The sequence below is a fragment of the Copidosoma floridanum genome, unplaced genomic scaffold, assembly GCF_036245765.1.
Source record: "Copidosoma floridanum isolate Cflo_tuat_1 unplaced genomic scaffold, Cflo_Japanese_pri ptg000011l, whole genome shotgun sequence".
Taxonomy (NCBI): Eukaryota; Metazoa; Arthropoda; class Insecta; order Hymenoptera; family Encyrtidae; genus Copidosoma; species Copidosoma floridanum.
This window is the reverse complement of record NW_028321888.1, coordinates 10,399,540-10,420,475: the sequence shown is the minus strand read 5'-3', so window position 1 is coordinate 10,420,475 and position 20,936 is coordinate 10,399,540. Positions and strand designations below refer to the sequence as shown.

At 39.1% G+C, this 20,936-nt stretch overlaps 3 protein-coding genes across 3 annotated transcripts; 1 reads left to right on the top strand and 2 right to left on the bottom strand.

The window, feature by feature from the left end:
- Positions 1 to 317: 317 nt before the first annotated feature.
- blw (ATP synthase subunit alpha blw, mitochondrial) lies at positions 318 to 4,275 on the top strand. The gene is made up of 8 exons (XM_014353486.2): positions 318 to 554; positions 1,099 to 1,212; positions 1,715 to 2,064; positions 2,246 to 2,602; positions 2,740 to 3,121; positions 3,214 to 3,358; positions 3,449 to 3,566; positions 3,700 to 4,275. Exons 1-8 carry the CDS (start codon positions 492 to 494, stop codon positions 3,812 to 3,814), a joined length of 1,644 nt encoding a protein of 547 aa, XP_014208972.2. The 5' UTR covers positions 318 to 491; the 3' UTR covers positions 3,815 to 4,275.
- A 4-nt stretch (positions 4,276 to 4,279) lies between these two features.
- On the bottom strand, positions 4,280 to 6,249 carry LOC106639732 (mitochondrial translation elongation factor Tu 2). The gene is made up of 4 exons (XM_014353487.2): positions 5,569 to 6,249; positions 5,094 to 5,465; positions 4,810 to 5,001; positions 4,280 to 4,722 (listed from the first exon to the last, which is right to left on the bottom strand). Exons 1-4 carry the CDS (start codon positions 6,130 to 6,132, stop codon positions 4,438 to 4,440), a joined length of 1,413 nt encoding a protein of 470 aa, XP_014208973.2. The 5' UTR covers positions 6,133 to 6,249; the 3' UTR covers positions 4,280 to 4,437.
- Positions 6,250 to 15,127: 8,878 nt separating this feature from the next.
- LOC149375177 (uncharacterized) lies at positions 15,128 to 17,095 on the bottom strand. Its single transcript, XM_089589968.1, has one exon. It carries the CDS (start codon positions 17,093 to 17,095, stop codon positions 15,128 to 15,130), a length of 1,968 nt encoding a protein of 655 aa, XP_089446094.1.
- Positions 17,096 to 20,936: the final 3,841 nt, after the last annotated feature.

Here is a 20,936-nt window from a genome sequence, read left to right as displayed (position 1 = left end):
TCCAGAGTTTTTTGAGCCTCTGGCCCCTGACCATAAGTCAAAGTGTGTCGAGTGTCGAGACTGTCGAGTCGATACTTATTGTCGTCAAAGACTTTTTCAACGAGACAAGGAGAGCACTGCACGAAGCCACGAACGATTAACGAACTCCAAAGCTGCACGAGAGGACGAGAGAGACAAAATTGATCGAAAGAGAGCAGCAGCTCGAGAGCTAGTTCGGTAGTTCCTATGTTCCTAAGAGTGTGGCTCTGGCTGTCATAGCCGTCATAGAGAGGTCATAGGCTTTGGTCACCGACACCGACACGCGACGGCGCCGACGGCGACAACTATTTGTATTACTTTCTCTCTCTTTCTGTCTCTCTAGGCGCTGCTGCTCCACCACCGTCCTCCAACCTCCGACGTTAACGGGCAGCCTGTGTAAGTGTACATACGGGCGGACTCGCGTAAGTTTTCATCGTCCCGCACTCTGTGTCCTTGAAAGAGTATAAGTAGCCATGCTCCTCTTACGAAGTGTACGCCTCGTTGCCACGGGGGTGAGACAGCTGCCCAGCACTCAGGTAAGCCCAATTTCACCGGGTAGGATTGTGAGTGTACCTATATGCGTGAGTGTCCATTATCATGTAAGACCTGCACCACCGTTGCTCTTCCTACACTTCAGGACGGTGTTGAGAAAATTTACTGCGTTTGCCGACCCAGAGGATTAGAAGATTTCGGAAAGACAAGCCTCTGCCTACGTCCCTGCCGTACCCAACCATCTTTTCTCTGCCGTGGGTCATTAACGTGGGCTAATTACTGCGCTTATCACAAATTCTACGTGTCCCCTCGATAATCTCGTGTTTACCAAGATTTTTCACCCCGTAGCTCGTAATTGCCATCCGTCATTACATAAACACTTGAATCGCGGGCGGTATTGCTTATACGTAGCCCTCGATTCGGGAACCAACATAGGTAGTTATGTAACAAAATGTATAGGTATAGGTATCTTAAGTATTTTTTGAAGCGACCCGAACCTCGTATACTAGCTCTATTCTTCTGCTTCGTACATGAATACACATCTATTTACACTAATTGGACCTTAACCGGCTATGTGTGTACTTTCAGGTGTGCTTACCCTTGACCAGCGTCTCCTCCAAGAAGTACCATGTCTCCTGCAGCCGAAGATCTGTCGAGATCTCTTCGATCCTCGAGGAGCGCATCCTTGGCACCAGCAGCAAGGTGATCTGTCTTACAGTATTCGACTTTTTTTGTTGATCCCCTAATTACAGAGTTTTACAAATTTTTGGTACTCATCTGCTTGTATGTGGGTAAAACTGCTCATCAGACACTGATTTTACTTTTTTTTTTTTTTCTCCTCGAACAAGCTTTGTTTTGTTTTTAAAATGAAAAATTCTCGGTATTGTTCTGTACACCTGGCTATACAACCATTACTTAGACATGTAACATTTGCACTAAATGATTTTCTAACATAAAAAACATTAAAAAATTACAACGCACATAATGTATTTATAGAAACTTTACAATTATAACAGCAGAGTACCATTATTTGTATTACTTATATTATATAACATATTTTTTGTTACAAATGCTAGTTTGTGCAACGAGTAACGTGTGTACAGCATTTATTTTTTCATTGAAATAATAATGCCTCTTGAAATCATATTATTTGATACCTAATGTAAATGAGTTTTCAACCAAGTAAATAAATGTGCCAATTTAGGTCAACCTTGAAGAGACCGGTCGTGTGCTCAGCATTGGTGACGGTATTGCCCGTGTCTACGGTCTCAAGAACATTCAGGCCGACGAGATGGTGGAATTCAGCTCTGGATTGAAGGGCATGGCCTTAAATTTGGAGCCCGACAACGTCGGTATTGTCGTCTTTGGTAACGACAGGCACATCAAGGAAGGCGACATTGTCAAGCGTACTGGTGCTATTGTCGACGTGCCCGTTGGCGAAGAACTGCTGGGACGTGTCGTCGATGCCCTGGGTAATCCCATTGACGGCAAAGGCCCACTTGGAAACAAGCTGAGGTTCCGTATTGGTACCAAGGCCCCAGGTATCATTCCTAGGTAAGATTTAGTCATTGTTTTTGCTTGTACATCGTAATTTTTTTTTTCTGTGTCCACTACCAACTCTTATTTCACTGAAAATTAAAAAATCTTTATATTTTCAATTTACTTATACAATTTAGTCAGTTATATTGAATGGTATTGGATGTATAATAAAAACTCTTTGGTTTTTTACTTCCAGGGAATCTGTACGAGAGCCTATGCAGACCGGTATCAAGGCCGTCGATTCGCTTGTACCAATTGGTCGTGGTCAGCGTGAGTTGATCATTGGTGATCGTCAGACTGGAAAGACCGCTTTGGCCATCGACACCATCATCAACCAGAAACGTTTCAACGATGCCACCGAAGAAAAGAAGAAGCTATACTGCATTTACGTTGCTATTGGACAAAAGCGATCTACAGTTGCCCAGATTGTCAAGCGTCTCACAGACAGCAATGCCATTAACTATTCCATCATTGTCTCGGCCACTGCATCTGATGCTGCACCTCTGCAATACCTTGCCCCCTACTCTGGCTGTGCCATGGGTGAATTCTTCAGGTATTTTTTTTCATATGTTACATATAATAATATTGTTCACTCGCGAAGTAACCAGTCAGAGTCATTCTTTTCACTTGTCTAGGTGAACTTACAGTGAAAGTTTATAACTATATTAAAAATGATTTTTTAACTCGCAGGGATAACGGCAAGCACGCCCTCATCATCTACGACGACTTGTCGAAACAGGCTGTGGCCTACCGTCAAATGTCTCTGCTGCTGAGGCGACCCCCCGGCCGTGAAGCTTACCCTGGTGACGTCTTCTACCTCCACTCCCGTCTTCTTGAACGTGCTGCCAAGATGAACCAGACTCTAGGTGGTGGTTCCCTCACTGCCCTGCCCATCATCGAAACCCAGGCTGGTGATGTGTCGGCCTACATCCCAACTAATGTCATCTCCATCACTGACGGTCAGATCTTCTTGGAAACCGAGTTGTTCTACAAGGGTATCCGACCTGCCATCAACGTCGGTCTTTCCGTGTCTCGTGTAGGATCGGCTGCCCAAACCAAGGCCATGAAGCAGGTACTTTGACACTTTTTTCATGCTGTCGCTATTTAATGGTTCATACAAAAAATAATGGGACGAATGCTCTATCCGTTTTTTTTGCTCATCAGGTTGCTGGTTCCATGAAGCTGGAGTTGGCCCAATACCGTGAAGTAGCAGCCTTTGCCCAGTTTGGTTCCGACTTGGATGCCGCAACTCAACAACTTCTGAACCGTGGTGTCCGTCTTACCGAACTGTTGAAACAGGGACAGTATGGTATGTGTCGATAAAATGTTTCTTTGTCTCAATTAGCATTACGAAACTTTTTTAAAAAATTTATGTAACGAGTTCTTTAATTTTTCTCAGTACCCATGGCCATCGAAGAACAGGTCGCCGTTATCTACTGTGGTGTCCGTGGATACCTCGACAAGATGGATCCCACAAAAATTACTGCCTTTGAAAAAGAATTCCTTGCCCACATCAAGTGAGTCCATCTAACTCTTGATACAATCGTGTTAGCTGTAGCAATAGATAACCTTGAAATGTTTTGAAAGAATTGATTGACAGTTTTTGAACACATGAATGTTGAATCAGCTAAAGTAAGCGAACTTTTACAGATCCACTCAACAAGACCTTTTGGCCACCATTGCAAAAGAAAACATCATCAGTGAATCGTCAGATGCTACATTGAAGAAGATCGTCACTGACTTCTTGGCCGGCTTCAATGCGTAAGCACACCGTTGAGGGACTTGATCATCAACATCCGCGATCTCGATCGATTAGTTATTATAAGCTATCTGCTGTTACTGCGCCGGTACCAAGCAACGTGTCAACACACGCACGCGACTGACGAACTTGGCATTTGAACGTGGAACTGTTTTTTTTAACATCTGCCCTCCTTTTTTTTGTAAATAACGCAAGGAAGGCAATGAAAAAGCAGTTCCTTATTTGAACGGTAAAGTGGGCGGCTTTGTGCATGTATTGACACATTGCTCTTAGGTTCTTTAATAAAAAGAAGTACCTATTATTTCGTAACGAAACGTTGAATGAATGTAAGCCTCCCAATCATTGGAATCTGATTACTTTAATCGATACGACTATCAAGAAAAGATAACAAGACCGAAAAAAATTGTTAGAAATAAGATAGTTAATAAAATACCAAACTTCAATAAATGTTACATTTTTAACTATCACCAACATCCTTTATTGCTTCAAACTGTGAAATTTTTGAAATTATGTCACGAGAAAATGATCAGTCATTGAAAATATACTCAAAATTAGTTTACAAACTTTTTTTTAATAAATCTTAATCACAAGCTAAGTATGTACAAATTTCCTTGAAGTCTTATTACGAATTACACTCCATCGTTGACTCCAGCTATAACAATTTTGTTCATTTTTCTTTTGTCGAAATGAACTTGATTATGAACTTTGGTAATTAAACCAGTAGCTACAGTTCTCTGCTGTTCCCTAATTGTAAATGTTTGGCCTTCCAGCATGGGCATACAAAACATGAGTGTTATCCTCGCCGTGGCTTGTTCACCAGGCATCATGAGGTGCACGTTGGTTGGTAGTACTAGATCGACTCGCGCGTATATGTTCCAAGTCGAACTAAACAAGCTTGAACAGTAACCATACTTCTAAAAAAAGATTTTTTAAATTTAAGATTACTTTTTTTTTCTTCAAGCATACCAAGCATACAGAATCTTTAGAAAAGGTTTTATTACTGGAAGTGGCCGATGACGACCCCCTTCTGCAGCTGACAGGAGGTAAATGTGAGCTTCGTAATGATTACTGAAATTCAGAGAATTCTTTGCACACACCCACATCCCTTTCCGGACTGATTCTAGTTTAACTGATCTCAACAGAGCACCCACGTTTTCACCAGCAGGTGCTTGCGTAACACTTTTTTGAAAAATCTAAAAAATAAATAATAGTGCAATATACGCCCTACTTTTCTTGCTAAAAAATTAAAAAATAAGTTCATAGTACCAGAGGCTTTTCATTTTACCTGTACATCAGAAACCACGGTTTTTGATTTTTCATCGAATCCTAGGAGTTCTGCATCGGCGCCTTTTTTAAGAATACCCCTTTTAACAGTTCCTACCACTACAGTACCCCTTCCCGGTACAGTGAAAGCATTATCAATGGGTAATACAAAAGGTGATTTGTAGTCTCTCTCCGGTGGCGAAATGTAGTTATCCAGAGTATCTAAAAGAGCCTGTATGGATGGAGTTCCATACTTTGAAGTGTCTTCATTTAAGGCCAACAGGGCAGATCCCTTTATGACAGGGCTGTTTTCGCTATCAAAACCATAATTGTCGAGAAGCTCTCGGACCTCCAGCTCTACTAGATCTAGTACCTCTTCGTCTGCTAGATCAGCCTGCAAGAAAGGATGGAATCAATAAAACAGAAATACATATGCTTTGTTGGTTTAAATAAATGTCACGTTTGGGTAATCGATTCCAAGAACAACGGTGACTGACTTTGTTGATGAAAACAACGATTTGCTTGATGCCAATTTGCTTAGCCAACAAAAGGTGCTCCATGGTTTGAGGCATGGGCCCATCTGTGGCTGCAACAATCAAAATAGCTCCATCCATCTGAGAGGCTCCGCTGATCATATTCTTTATGAAATCCAAGTGACCAGGGCAATCGGTGTGGGCGTATCTCCTTTTTTTAGTTTTGTAACCAACGTGGGCAATGTTGATGGTGATGCCTCGAGCTTTCTCCTGGGGTGCCTTGTCGATTTCATCGTAGGGCACGTACTTGCAGTCTTTATCCTGTGCAGCGAGATACTTTGTGATAGCAGCAGTGAGGGTGGTCTTGCCGTGATCGACGTGGCCTATGGTACCGACGTTGCAAATCTTTTCGTCGCTATTCTCTTTTGCAGCTACGCAGTAAAATCGTCGTCCTCTCCATTTGGATGTTGAAAGGTCGCAACGAGATCTGCCGGTGCATAAGGATCGGGCGCACTTGCCCACACTCGACTCGACTTTTTGGCTTTTTATGCAGTTTATGGAGATAAGCAGTATTCGTTGCAACAACATTTTGTTTGTCGCTCTCTAGTACCTGTACTAGCGGGTGTTATTATTTATTATTGTGATACGCATGCAAAGCATGATTTAATGCTCAAATTCAAAATTTTTACAGGTCATTGCAGACGACAAAATTGATCAACACTGTGGGTGACGGGGGGCGGGGGCGAGCTCAGTGTGGGTGTGTTCCAGTAACGCTCTCCGACAACTTACCGACAACTTAATTATGTCTTGCGATATTTTGGGTCATGTTTAAGTTGTCGGTAAGTTGTCGGAGAGCGCTACTGGAACACACAGTGTGTGGTCTGAAATGTCCCGGGAGAAATTTGAATTACGTTCCAACTTTTCTACCTCACAATAATTATATTAATCAAGTAAAAAAATTCATTTTTCCGACCTCGGGCGTTTTTGAGGGTTGGGTGTGCCTTAAGGAATTCGGTAGGAAAAATAGGATTCGCCACATAAGATAAGTGACATCGCTCCGCGGCTACCTTACGTGTCTTCGGGCCCTGCACTCCCCTGCTTCGCAGGAATCGCAGGTCACTTGGGCCGCAAAATAGCTAGCCCCGGAGACGACGAAAACTACTAATAATACGAAGCATTGTTCCGTAAATTATTATTTATGATGAAATCAGCGAGATAAAATTTCTTTTCAATGTTAGACAGCTCTCATTTTTTGGTTACGTGAGTGACTCTACTTATCGACCGTTTGATGTCTATACCTAAAAGTTCTCAAATGGTATTTGATTAATTCGATTACGAGTAAAAATTATTTAAAGCAACGCGATATTCTGGAAATTACCATTAGTAAATTGTTTTCTCAGTAAGTATACAGTATCATTTCAAAATGTAAAAATTCAAACATCATTCCCATTTGTCTCGGGGTTCGGCGTTCGGGGTCTTTCAGTAGTAGTTGGAATTTCAGATCGGCAAATCGGAATGATAAGCTACAGTGGTTCGAGGGACAGGGTCCGTACCATATAACTTTTCTTCGCTTTGCGGGCCTATGTTAAAACATAGGCCCGCGAAGCGGAAAGAGATATATGGTACGGCTCCAGTCCAGAGGTGGTACCATATAACTTTTTTGGCTTCACAGGCCTATCCGACTACCCGATATACAGAAAAATAGTTAAATAGTTACACAAACGAGCGAGTGAGTTCCATAGAGTAAAAATGGAGCGCAACTCATGGTTGTGAGTGTGGTGCATATATGCATGTGTATCTATAGATTATAGATAGGCGCTTCCGTATGGTATATGGTTAATGGTATATGGTATTATGGTCCCTGGAACCTTACCATGTAACTATTTTTCTGTACATTGGCCTATGTTACAACACTGGCCCCCGAAGCAAAAAAAAGGTATATAGTACGGCCACTGGCCAGTCCTGCCAAAAATTTGATTCGAAGGCCAAGATCAGGGCCTGGCCAGGCAAGCCTTACATCGATGCCGCGGCCTGGCCAGGCTCAAATGCAGAGATTGTATCGCACAGTGTAATGACTTTTACCTCAGGTTATGATCAGGCCCTGGCCAGGGTATACGAAGTCTGTTATAAAGAAAAAATAAATTTCGAATTAAAAAAAAAAACATTTATTTATTCATTAATATCCATTTTGACCCCTTCAAAGTAATCCCCTTTATATATAATGCACTTGTCAGCACTTTTTCCAATCCTCGAAGTACTTCTTAAATGCGCTTTTCGGTATAGCCATCAGCTTGTTCTTTGATTCTAACTTTATCTCATCAATTGTGGCAAAATGCTTTTCTTTCATTGGTCTCTTATTCAGTTTTAGAAATAGGGAAGAGTCGCAGGGGACCAAATCTAGTGCATACGGCGGTTGAGGCATGGGGTACATGACATCCGTCAAACCCTACAAATTTATTTTAAGTTGGCAGCATCCAACAATAGATTCGTTCACCTTACAATCCAGGGACGGTCGGGGACAGTGTGAGCGAGTCGGAGACGAAAGTGAACAAGTGCTCTTCTCCGATCGTCCGCGATCGTCCCTGACCGTACGCGATGCGCAGTTGTACACGTTAGGTTAGATTAATGCTGTATGTAAACAATAGTTTGTAAATAAAGAAGTACAAATACAAACAAGTTTGTTTACTTTTTGCATTAACCTAACCTAAGTGTACAACTGCGCATCGCGTACGGTCAGGGACGATCGCGGACGATTGGAGAAGAGCACTTGTTCACTTTCGTCTCCGACTCGCCCACACTGTCCCCGACCGTCCCTGGTTTGTAAGGTGAACGAATCTACTGGTTGTCAGCGTGGGTCAGCGTGGCTGACATCCGTCATACCCACGTGAAGTTATGTTACGAGAAATCTAGTTACCCACTACAAGCGGGAAATTCAAATATCCGAAGTATTCAATCAGCGCCAATTCCACAATAACCCAAGAACTTTATCCTAATGACCCAGGGCGCTTACTGACTACTCTATTGAATAATAAATTATTGAATAATAATACAAGCGCCAATCAACCGATGACCCAGGGCACTTACTGGCCACTATATTTAATAATAAAATATTTATTTATAACACAAGCGCCTATAATCGGATGACCCGGGGCGCTTACTGGCTACTGTATTTAATAATAAAATAGTAATAAACAACGCAAGCGCCATTCTCCTGATTACCCGGGGCGCTTACTGGCCGCTCTATTGAATAATTAAACATTATATAATAACGCAAGTGCCAATCACGCCCCGGGTCATCGGGTTATAGGCGCTTGCGTTATTGAATATTTTATTAATATGTACAAAATTAAATTTTAAATGAATATAACATTATTTTAATCACGTAAAACTATTACGAATCGAAACATTGAACTTAACTAACACCTGACGACTAATTTTTTTAAACGTAACTTTCACTTGAACCCTCTTGTCATTAATTTTTTATAAAAATTATTTGCTATTTTTATGCAAATTTACACACCCCATCTGTTCCTCGACCTCTTGTAACTGTTTTTCAATATTATCAATTATTAATTTTTATTTAATTAGTTTTCTTTATTTCTGAAATATACTTCTATATAATTTTTATCTTTCTCATCGAAACAAATGAAAAAAAAAAAAAAAATAAATTACTGATGACAAATTATAATAGAGATCATTAATATTTATATAATTATGTAATCATATCTCGCTCGGTCAGTAAAATTATTTCCACTTGGAAAGGTAATAAAATTTTTAACTGATCCATACATCGTAACGCCTCTGGCAAAAAACCGGGAAAATCTCCCTCTCATGCTACGATAAAAAAAACACCCACGGAATGAAAATATTCAGTTAAGACAATCGTTTGTAATTACAATATTAAAAAATTCTTAATATTTAATTGTACCACGTGAGTGCCACAATAAATCTGTGATGTATCAAATCTGTTGAAACTGTCGTAATAAGATAAAATATTGATAAGCTTCGGCTCAAGCTTTCAAGGCTTCCTGTGAACACACCCCATCTGTTCCTCGACCTCTTGTAACTGTTTTTCAAATATTATCAGTTATTAAGTTTTATTTCATTTTTTTCTTTATTTCTGAAATATACATCTTCCATTATATCGATACGCAGCGTTTGTCAATTACTTGTATATTAATAACAATAATAAATATAATTGAAAGTCTAACTTTTTTGTAGGAAAAGAATATAAAAGAATTATTATTACTTATTAACTAATTTTTGTCTTTCTCATCGAAACAAAAAAAAAAAAATAAATAACTGATAACAAATTGAACGGATTTTTTCTTTTACTGCCGGGTATCGTTGGGTTACCAATTAGGGTTTTAGTTGGCCCAGCAACGAACACTAAGATCGTAATGAAACGAAGCTTCATTTAGGAATTAATTTAATTGAAAAAAAAATTTATGAAATATTAATTATGTATGATACGTACATCAAATTAATGTAAAAGTAATTGTAGTTGTGCAGGTTGTTTGACTTTTTTTTTCCTTTAAGAAATTGTAAATTATTTTGAAGAGCCCTTATTAATTAAAAAATGAATGTCTTAATGTAGACATATTTTTAAATTTTGATTTTTACAATTTGATCTAAAAATATGAGTACAGAATTTTATGAAATCATGCATCATAAAAAAATTTCATTGAAGTATATATAAATTATATAGTACTTTGAGATAAGCAGGTTAATTATTGTGAAATATTTTGGGAGCATTTTAAAATTAAAAAAAATTAATGTCTTCTTTTTCACATAATTGAGTGGAAACATCTAAAACAGGTGAGTGTACTTATCATTTCGCACACTTCGTTTTCTTAACTCTTAAGCTATTTTTCTAATAATTTTATGATTATTTTCATTGTTTTTTTTGAGGTTGAAAATTTTTTTAGTTTAGCTAAACATAATATTCGGAAAAGTCGACGACTCATCAGAGGCTTCCTATGGTATAACATGTATAACATTTTAACATTACAAAAGTACTTTTACAGTAGCACAATAAGTAGCGCATTTTTTTTTATTCAGGAGTTATCGGGTTTGCGACAGAGTGGGAGCAATTTGTTTTTTTTAATTATCGTTTCCATTACTCTACTACATTTATAGAGCTAAAAAAAAAAATTATTATATAATTATAGTCATAGAAAATTATTTTTAATCTTTCCCAATAATTACAAAGAAATTTTTTTGAAATTATTTTTAATTTTTTTTTCGCACACTGACTGTGCGTACTAATGGCGCGTACGTAAGATGTCACTCTTTTCACATGTGTTTTATTTATTTATTTTTTTCGCTGCAATCAGCTATCTTTGTTTTTGTAAGTGGTGGGGGAAACCTTCTATCGATTTACACAAAACGAATTTTAGTCTTGTCAGTGTGATTTTTTTCTTGCCATTTTTCGAAGGTTGACAAGTAAGTGCACTTGATACTGCTTTAGGTCTGTGCAATTTTCTCACTTATCTTTTCACCATTTGTCTCCTGAAATTGACGGAAAGTTCTCCTGATATTAGGGTACAAGTGTATAAGTGTTAGTGTTCTGATTTTTTTTATATTCAACCGATATTTGTTTGTTTCACTGCGATGGCTGAGGCAGGCAATGGGTTTTTTGATAAAAAAGAAGGGTACTTTTATCATTCAAGAAAACGATATAGCAGCGGAAAAAGGTTTAGTATTTATTTACTAAGAATACTTTAAAATATTACCTGAATGATCTTTCGTATCGTATTCTTTTTTTCTAATTTCTAAACATTTCAATACAACAATTGATATTCTATTTCATGTAGAGCTCTCCAGTGTTCTAAATTTAAATTGAAAAACGAGGCAGATTGTTGTGAAGGGACGGCGACACTTCAGCTGAACGGGTCCATTGTCCCGAACAACCCGCATAATCATGAACCTGATCATGATGCTTTTTTAAGCGTGAAGAAAATGAAGATGGAGATGCGAGAAGCAATTTAGCAGCCGGGGGTCGTTGGAGTCAAGGGTGTTTTTAATAAGATTCGAGCCAAGTGAGCTACTGTTTAAAATATCTAGTTAAAAAAATACAGTACGGGGAAACCTCTTTTTTTCTCACTGGGACACGAGAACACATGTGGCCCCACGGACTCTCACGATTTATCCAACAACCATCGTTAAATCTCCCTTCCTCGCGAAGTCTCTCTCGAAATTAAAGACAAAATAGCCGTATATTATGCTAAACGTGTGCTAAACATTTTATCATGGGAAATAAAGTTTTCGCTTTGCTGAGCCTTATAACTGTCATTCCGCATCAACGAGCATAGATACCTCGATAGATACGAGTGTGACTATTTTTTTCCCCTTCGCACTTCACACTTTGCACTTTGCAAGCAAGCACTAGCGGCTAAATTTCTGAGGATAGCTCGTACATAACGTACGCGCTGGACGAACTGTCTCTTGCACACGCCCAAAATAATGTAACTTTTATCTTCTAAAATTCTTTCTCTATGTAGGAACCCTGAAGTTGGAAAAAAAATTAAATTTGAAAAAATGGAGCGCCAACTCTTCAGGCGAAAAGCTGCAGTGGCAACTCTAAAAAATATCACTGGAGTATCCGACCTTCCAACGCTGCATAATAAATTCCAGCAGGGGTTTATTATGTATAATTATGGAGAAAAATCCATTATATGGGAATCTGTCCTCGTAGCAGATGGAGTAAAAAGCCATCTCCTGTTTTTTGATCGCGATTTTGTCATCGTTTTTCTCGGAAAACGATTCATCCTCTGCTGCGATGGAACATTTAAAATTGTTCCACGTGCTCAAGCACCGACTCAATTTGTATCCTTCATGGCCTACTATGAAGGTTTTGTAAGTTATATTACTATACGAATTTTGAGAAGTGGGGAAGGTCACTGGACCTAAAAAAAAAAAATTGAAAAAATTTTTTATATTCAGACGTGTATTGGTCATTTTATTGAAAATGGTCTACTCTGCGTCCCAGTCAATTATAACGTCGTATCTAGAAACATAAATCTGAAATTTTTTGGAATAATTAAGGGATGTTTTTGTCAAAGGCTCAAAGCAATGTAAATCATCGAAAAGTATTTTTTTAATTTTAGACGAAAAAAAGACTAGATAGCGTTATGGGATTGTCTCAATCAAATATTTGTTATTTGTACGAATTTTGGAAGGAAATATGGAATTTTTTTATTTTTGTACGATGTAAGATTTCGAAAATATTAACGCAATCAACATTTTTACTCATTTTGGAGAATTAAAAAAACTATTAGGAATTTTTCTCGATTTTATCGTGGATTTGTATATTCAATTCCCCCCCCCCCTTCAAAAAAAATAAATAAAAGCCCGTAACAAAATTTTTCTCGGGCAAATGAAGCGCGCCCAAAAAATTTTTAGGTAATTTAGGTCATGGACCGTATGCAAAAAAAAATTAGATGTGTACAATTCAAAATTTATTATAAGTGATTATCTATTCCGGCCCTTACAATATATGCCGATTTTTGCATAATAATCCGTATATAATCCGTAAAAAAAAAATTTTTTTCCCTCCTTGGCAACCTTTTTATCTGTTTTCGATAATGGAATATAATTCTTATAGCACTGAAATAATAAACATTTCTGTTTAAGATAGTACCAGTATACGGAAAACAAAATTCCAAAGTAAACACAATTTTTTTCTGATAATCGCGCATACGCGTAGAGGAAAAATATAATATTCTGGGCTCACTGGTCTCAATTTTTTCGGCGTATCTTTTTGTTTCTGCTTTTTGTCGTCAAAAACGCAAAAAGCATACTTACGAGGCAACTTTTACCGCATTAAAGCGAGAATTTCCGAACTTGTGCCCACAGTCTGTTATGACAGACTTCGAGCCAACAATGGTAAATGCAGCCTCAATGATTTTTGAAACTACATCAACAGGATGTACTTTTCATCTTGGGCAGGTATAAAATTTTTAAACTTAACGTATCTTGATGTCATATGCATGCGTAGTATGAAATTAATTATTAAAAAAATGTTTCTATATTATTACTTACTGTTTTTTAGGGACTTCAGAATAACGCTGTGAACAAGGGAGTGGCTTTGGCTCGTTACAATAAACGAGAGCAACCTAAGAAACACATGCTTTTTAAAAAATTTGTAGCTCTGTCAAAGCTCCCACTAGGCCTAATTACAACAGGCTTCCGCCTTTTAAGCGAGGAATGCCGCAAGATCTACGGGTTGCAGTTCGAAGAGTTTTTAATTTACTTTGAAGAGCAGTGGATAAAAATCACTGGCTGCGATAGAATAAGTGTGTACCAAAAGGAGCTTCGGACGAACAATCACCAAGAGTCATATCATAAGGCACTAAATAATCTTATTGGAGGTTCTCCCTTCCTTACGCGGTTTTTAAGTAAGTGGTGGTATCAAATATACATAAAATTGCTAGTTTAAAATAGTGGCACATTGGTTAATCCAACTGTTGCAGCACGTTTGATACATAGAGCTAAAACAAGTTTTACCACAAAATAGCCTCATGAGGCCTGAAGGGCCCTGGGACTTCAAATTTCTTTCGTTCACTTATTTCAGCTTAATAACTAGAGACATGATTGCAACCTACAATAGAAAAACCCAAAGAAATCTCGAAATAATTTTACAATACAGCTTAATGTAATTTAAAAATAACAATAACATTCTAGTCAACACAAAGCTTTTACAAAGAGTAGTGTTACGTGTGAACACAGCCGATCCCACATGGATTGCCTGGTTCAAATTCAAAGGAGTGAGATATAGATATAGGGGGGGGGCTTGTACTGTATAGAGGGTTGGTTTAAGTTAAATTAAAAAAAAAATAATACAAACAAAAACAAATAGTGATTAAAAATTAATTAGAATTAAAAGGAGAGGAAGGTTAACACAATTAAGAACAACTAATTCATGGGAAAAAGCCTATGGCATAAAAAACTCAGATTTATTAAAAAACAAATCAGAATTATTACAATTGAAGAAAAACAGTTAAACTAATTATACCATTAACAATGGGACCAATAATAAACCTATGTTGTGTTGGTATGGGTATGTGTGAGGATGTGCGGAAGGACCTGGTGGTGACGACTCCCAGTGTGTGTGAGTTCAAGGCGAATGAGGAAGGAGTGATCTCCTCTGCAAAGCGGCGGGCCCTGCACGGTTTTTTTTTTTTTTTTTTTTAACTTCTTGGCAACATCGGCATCAGGAGTCGATTTCAGCCAAATCCCATTCTTTGCTGCTCGTTCAATGCTCTGGCTTCCGGTCGGGTCGTTACAACACTCATAGCCGTGCGTTTACCCTCCAAGGCAATGGAGTGGTCGAAATGTCGGACCGATGTAGTTGCGGTCTTCGTCTGGCTTTGTATGGCGTGGCGAGGAGGGGAGGTGCGGCCGATGGGTGAGTTCGGTATGAAGGAAAGGAGGGAGGAAAGGAGTTGTACTAAGATCTGTATATATGTTCATACATTTTTTTTTTTTTTTTTTTTTTTTTTTTTTTTTTTTTTTTTTTAAATTATATTTATTTATTTCCTTAGTAAATGTTTCTCTAAAGTCGTCATTACTCGCTAAAGTTTCATATACTAAAGTCGTTTGCAATAAAAAATCTTGCTAAAATTCTCATAACTCTTATATTGTTCCCACAAACCATTGTTTGTACATCAAAATTAAGATCTACCTCCTCCCTTCGCAAAGATCGAGTCATATTATTCCTATATCTGTTTAGTTTAGGGCAGTTCCAAAGTAGGTGCTCCAGTGTTTGCGCATTGTTGCCACATGTGCACTCGCTACCGCTGACTATGTTCATTCTGTGTAAGTGAGCTCCCACCCTGGCGTGGCCAGTTTTCATTCTATTAATGCATGTTATTGCTCGGCGCGAGAGTCCGCTCCGTGAAAACCATGTCTCTGTGTCGAACGCTCCCGAGAGTTCTACGAATTTTTTGGCTTTATTATATTTGAGTATATACCGCGTCATAGATTCAAATGTTGATCTTTTGAGTGTTCCTTTGAAGTTGCTCCAATCGGTGAGAGGAACGTTTATTGTATGTGAGATCGATGCAATTTTAGCATGTCTGTCGGCACTTTCGTTTCCTGGGATGCCTTTATGTCCAGGTATCCATGTAAGTTTTATGTTTAGAGCTTTGACTCGCGTCAGTTCGAAAAGTTCTGATCGTATGGCACCAATATATGGGTGCATATATGACTCGAGTCCTGTATTTTCTATCTTACTTAAAACCGACCTCGAGTCTGAGAAGATTATCAGGTTATCTATATTGTTTGCGCTTGCATACTGAAGGGCTTTGAAAATTGCGAAGGCTTTAGCTTCATAGATTGAGGCTTCTTTTAAAAGCCTGAATCTGGCATAATGTGTCGTTCTCTTATGCGTTGGAGACCAGACTACAAATGCGCAGCCGCAATCGTCTTTATGCGTGTTTTTCGATCCATCAGTGAAGATAAATTCATAGTCGACGTTAACTGGGGATGGGGGAGGATTTGGAGGTGGTATCAATGGGTAAGTATTGCGGCCTATTTGCCAATCACTGGTTTCTTTCAGGAAGGAAGCTTGGTACGGGATAGAAAAGGTCTCTGGGATTCGTTTTTTGATGGATTTATCTATCATGGTTTTCCTATGGGACCATACTTCCATCAGGGCGAACCCTCTTGACTTCCTGTAGTATTTTTCAGCTATCAGTTTTATTTTGGGGGTTATCATGTTATTAACATTGGTTGAAACCTTGAGTAGGTAGCGGGACGTCAATTCTCTTCTACGAAAAGAGAGCGATTCTACGGCAGCCAACTTGTGTAAAGCGTTGATCGGGGTCGTGCACATGCATCCCAATGCAGTCCTTAGAGCCGAGTTTTGGATAATGTCTAGCTTGTTAAGTAGATTGGTTCTAGTACTGTCGAAAAGGAATGAACCCCAGTCTAGTCTGGGTCTAATAATTGTTTTGTAAATCGAGAGGAGGGTAGAAGGGTGCGCGCCCCAACTTGTACCCGCTACCGATTTTAACATGTTTATTAGTTTTTTTGATATAGCAGTTAGGTAAGTTATATGTTCGTCCCAAATTAGCCACATGTCCCAATATACTCCAAGGTACTTTACTGATCTGGAGTTACTGATTGAGACATTGTTTATCTTAATTTCTAATTGTGTATCCGTTGGGTAGGACTTCTTGGACGGGGGGAAAACTAAAAATTCAGTTTTTTTGTCTGACACTTGAAGGTCGTGTCTCGTTAGCCATGTTATAAGGCAGTCTGCCGCTTCCTCTAGCGTCGAGCATACCTTGGATAAATCTTTGTTTGAAAAATACATCACTATATCGTCTGCGAATGAGATCAATCTTATTCCGAGTGGGACAGCTGCGTTGATGTCAGCTATGTACAGGTTAAATAGTGTTGGGCTCAAGATCGGTCCCTGGGGGAGGCCTCTGTTAGCTTTGCCTTCTTTGAGTTTAGTACCGCCGCTGTAGAATTTTATCACCCTGTTAGTTGTGCTGTTAATGACGAATTGGGACAATTGTTTGGGGAATCCCATGGCTTTCATTTTTATTACCAAGGTTTCGATGTTAACGGTGTCATAAGCCCCAGCTATGTCAACAAAGAGGGCCCCCAAATTTTCTCCGCGAGATTTTGCGATAGTAATATCTGAGTGGAGTGCTGCAAAGCAGTCAGAGCATGACTTTTCTCTCCGAAATCCAAAAAAGTTTCTTGGTATACAGCCTAGTCTTTCGCATACCCATGATAAGCGGTCGTTAATTACTCTCTCCATTATTTTGAGCGTAGTATTGCTTAAAGCAATAGGGCGGAATGTATCTTTATCTTTTTTAGGAATTAAGTTCACTATATAGCTATTCCATACGGTGGGAAATTTACCGGAAGAGTAAACACTATTAAATAGTGCGGTTAGCCATTTAATGGCGTTGCTCGGAAGCCTTTTAAGCATGAGATAGGAAATTTGGTCTTCACCTGGGGTAGAGTTGACTTTGGCTCTATTAATTGCGTTTATTACTTCAAGCTCAGAGATTTCCCCAGATACTGTTTCGGAGTATTTATTCATTCTGACTGGGTTGAGGTCGTTAAAACTGTAGGCGTTTAATTTACAAATTTTCCCTATAGCGTTATCTATGTTTTTATTGTTCTCTATTAGAGAATGCCCCTTAGAATACGATAGATCGCTGTTAAATCTATTTCGGTATCTTTTGAAGAATTTGAATTGCCTAGTTATTGGCATTTGCGGATTTAATCCAGTACAGAAGGTTTTGAATTTGTCTCTCTATATGTTTGTCAGCAGTTTTTTTGTTTCTTTGCATGCTTCTCTATATCTATCAAAATTTTTAGTGGACGGACAAGTTAAAAACTCATTAATGGTGTGTTTCCGGTATTCGACTGAGTCTTGGCATTTCTGGTCCCACCAGAGACTAGGTTGAGGGCTCTTTCTAGAGGGCTTTGTGCCAATTTTAGCATTTGAATCTTTTAGAGACTCATATATTATGTTCAGAAATTTATTAAATAGTTCGTCATTAGAGGCGGGGTTTGGTACATCCAAATTAAAAAAATTTTTTTTTTGGACCGATGACGTAAACGTTTCCCAGTTGATTTTACTTACTCCTATATAATTACGACTGGAAGTAAGGTTAAAACTGTGATTTTTGATGTAGATTAGCTGGGGAAAGTGATCGCTGCTTATGGTGTCCTTGTAGGTGTTCCATTCTATTGAACCCAATAATCGTGACGAGCAAATAGTGACATCCGGAGCGCTCTTCTTGCTGTGTATGCGCGTTGGTTCACCGGTGTTTATGAGGGTTGTTCTGGTTGGTCGTCCAGCAGCTTGGATAAGAGGATCCCTCTGGTGTTATTTTCCTCGCTACCCCATTGCATGTTTTGAGTGTTGAGGTCTCCTGTTATAATCGTTTTAGCATGTACTGACGCTAAGTTGAATAGGCGCGACCATCGGTTGGAAGGTATCCCTATGTTGGGAGCAATGTATACACTTATAATTACTAATGATTCGTTGCCTCGCGAAACTCTGATATTTAGTGTTTCTATAGGGTGCAGGGCATAAGGGGCGTCCAGGGTTTCATACTGAATATTCGACTTAATTAAGATTAACATACCGCCCCCTTCCTCACCGCATCCTCTTTCGAGTCTAGTTACATTGAAACCGTACGGAGGGGTATATGGGCTTATTTTTGTAAGCTTTGTTTCCGATAGGCATATGATGTCAAAGTTCTCCGCGAACCTATTCAAATCGTTAATTCTTTCTGAAATGCCATTTATATTCCAGCATGTTATTTTAAACCTATGTTGATTCATTGGGGATATGGTTTATGAATGTTTGATGTTGTTTCTAGTTTGGTTTTGGTTTACTTTTGTAATTTCCTCGTCGTCGCTCGATTCACACACTCTATCCCCCGTCAATCTCCCCTCTCCCTGTTCCGATCCTCTCTGTTTCCTGATTTCAAGTTTCCATTTCTTCCTTTCCTTTTTTGACATCTTATTCGGGGCTGGTGTTATAAAGTTTTCCTCCTCCCTGCCCCTTTTGTTAGTCATTCTAGGTAATGGTAGGACTTTATCTTTAGTAGTTTCAAAGGGTGGTCGGAGGAGTTGCATGCTGTCGTTCACTAGTTGTTTTTTATTGCTTTGATTATTTTTGAGCCGATTGCTCCAGGACATTTCGTTACTCTCATTAAGAATTTCAATCGCTTTTTGTTCCGCTAGGCAGCTGAGGTGTTCCTCCGTAACAACAACACCTTCTGTTACCAACGTTGATGGTTCGTCTATATTTACTAGTTCGTCCTCTCTGATCTCGGGCAGTTGCGTGGTCCCTTCCCCGGTGTCGAGATCTTCACTCTCCTCTCCCGCCGGTCTCCCTCTCCCTGATCGCAGGCGCGAGAGGAGCAGGTCAGCTCTCTCGTCCCCATACATTTGTCTAAAATATTTAATTGCTATCTCCATTGCTTCCCCCCCGTCCAAGTACATACTGGATCTAATTATGTTTATGCACGCTGCGTATCCAAAGAAAACGCAAGATTTGTCAGAGGCTTTATGGTTCAATCCGCAGTTTACGCATCGGTATTGGGAAACCTCGCATGACGGGGTACCATGGTCACCCGCGCAAAGCTCGCATCTGCTCGATCCCCTACAGGCCTGCTGCCCATGGCCGTGTCGCTGACAGTTATAACAACGAATTACAGAAGGGACGAACAGACGTACCGGGCAGTACACCAAAAATACATTAAGGCTTCTGGGGATCTCACTCTTAAAGAAAACTTTAATTTTGTCCAACGGTTGCATTATAAATTCGTTTTCTGAAGTTTCTATTTTTTAAAAAATTATTTCTACCTTTGCAACGTTATCCCTTTGTTTATTATCTATCCCATTAAGGATTTCGTCGTTTGTTAGTTCTAAGTCTACGTCGCTAATCATTCCTATATTAAACAAACTCGCGTCGGGAACAAAAGCTTTCCAGAATTGGTTTAGTTTGGTCGCTCCCCCACTTACGAAGTTGTTGGCATCTAAAGGGTTTGAAAATACAAGCGCGACTTTTCTGGCTCCTTGGCGCGATATAGCAATAACGGGTATTTGATTACGCACACAATCTCTTCCAATTTTCATTCTATGTATTTCACCGAGCCTTTTGTCCTCCCGCGTGTCATACATAAACACAACGTAGGGGCCTTTAGCGGTAGAGCAATATCTGTTGTTTTCTTGTTTTCCAAATATAGAGAGGTCGAACGGCTCATCGTCTTGCCGGCTCGCGGTTCGAGAGTCTCTCTCATGTTTATTTTGAAAGGCTTTGCCCTTGTCCTTTTCGTTTATTATGGCGGGCATTTTCTCGGGCGGTATTTAAATGACAGAAAATTTGTGAAACGATCCAAGCGATAGGATAGGAGAGTAATGTTCTGTTCTAATTTTGTTTAGACTATTTAGCTGAGGTGCTAGTATTATTTGTATTGAATTGAAATGTTTGGTTGTTTTGCAGTTGCAATATGGTTATCTGTACATCAAACTCCGGCGAGCAATGACTACTGTATTATTAATAATTATAAAATTTAACTAATAAAGTTTATTCGTTAAAGAAAATTTGGAATATGGAGGATGTTTGTTGAGAAGGAAAGCCAAGACACTTATCTTATTTATCCGTTGTTATGTGGATTATTTCCCTTGGGTCGTGGTTCTTCTCAGTCAAGTTCAGCAGATTCCACGTGCAACGGCGAAGCAGTTATCTTCCAAGGCAAGAAGGATCGAGCCCGTTCCTCTCAACGAAGGACGGTCAGCAGCAATCCCAGTCGAAAGTCAAATTCGAAGTATAAAGCACTTTGTCCGGTGTTATAAGAGAGGCGTTCAAAAGAGATGTTAACCGTTGGACGGCTCAGTCAAGAATC

Excerpts from the sequence above, each read along its gene's own strand:
- blw (XM_014353486.2), top strand. The coding sequence starts at position 492 with ATGCTCCTCTTACGAAGTGTACGCCTCGTTGCCACGGGGGTGAGACAG. Across the intron at positions 2,065-2,245 it reads GCCCCAGGTATCATTCCTAG|GGAATCTGTACGAGAGCCTA; the intron begins GTAAGATTTAGT and ends TTTTACTTCCAG. Across the intron at positions 3,122-3,213 it reads AAACCAAGGCCATGAAGCAG|GTTGCTGGTTCCATGAAGCT; the intron begins GTACTTTGACAC and ends TTTGCTCATCAG.
- LOC106639732 (XM_014353487.2), bottom strand. The coding sequence starts at position 6,132 with ATGTTGTTGCAACGAATACTGCTTATCTCCATAAACTGCATAAAAAGC. Across the intron at positions 5,466-5,568 it reads TCGTTGTTTTCATCAACAAA|GCTGATCTAGCAGACGAAGA; the intron begins GTCAGTCACCGT and ends CCTTTCTTGCAG. Across the intron at positions 4,723-4,809 it reads GTCGTCATCGGCCACTTCCA|AAGTATGGTTACTGTTCAAG; the intron begins GTAATAAAACCT and ends ATCTTTTTTTAG.
- LOC149375177 (XM_089589968.1), bottom strand. The coding sequence starts at position 17,095 with ATGAAAGCCATGGGATTCCCCAAACAATTGTCCCAATTCGTCATTAAC.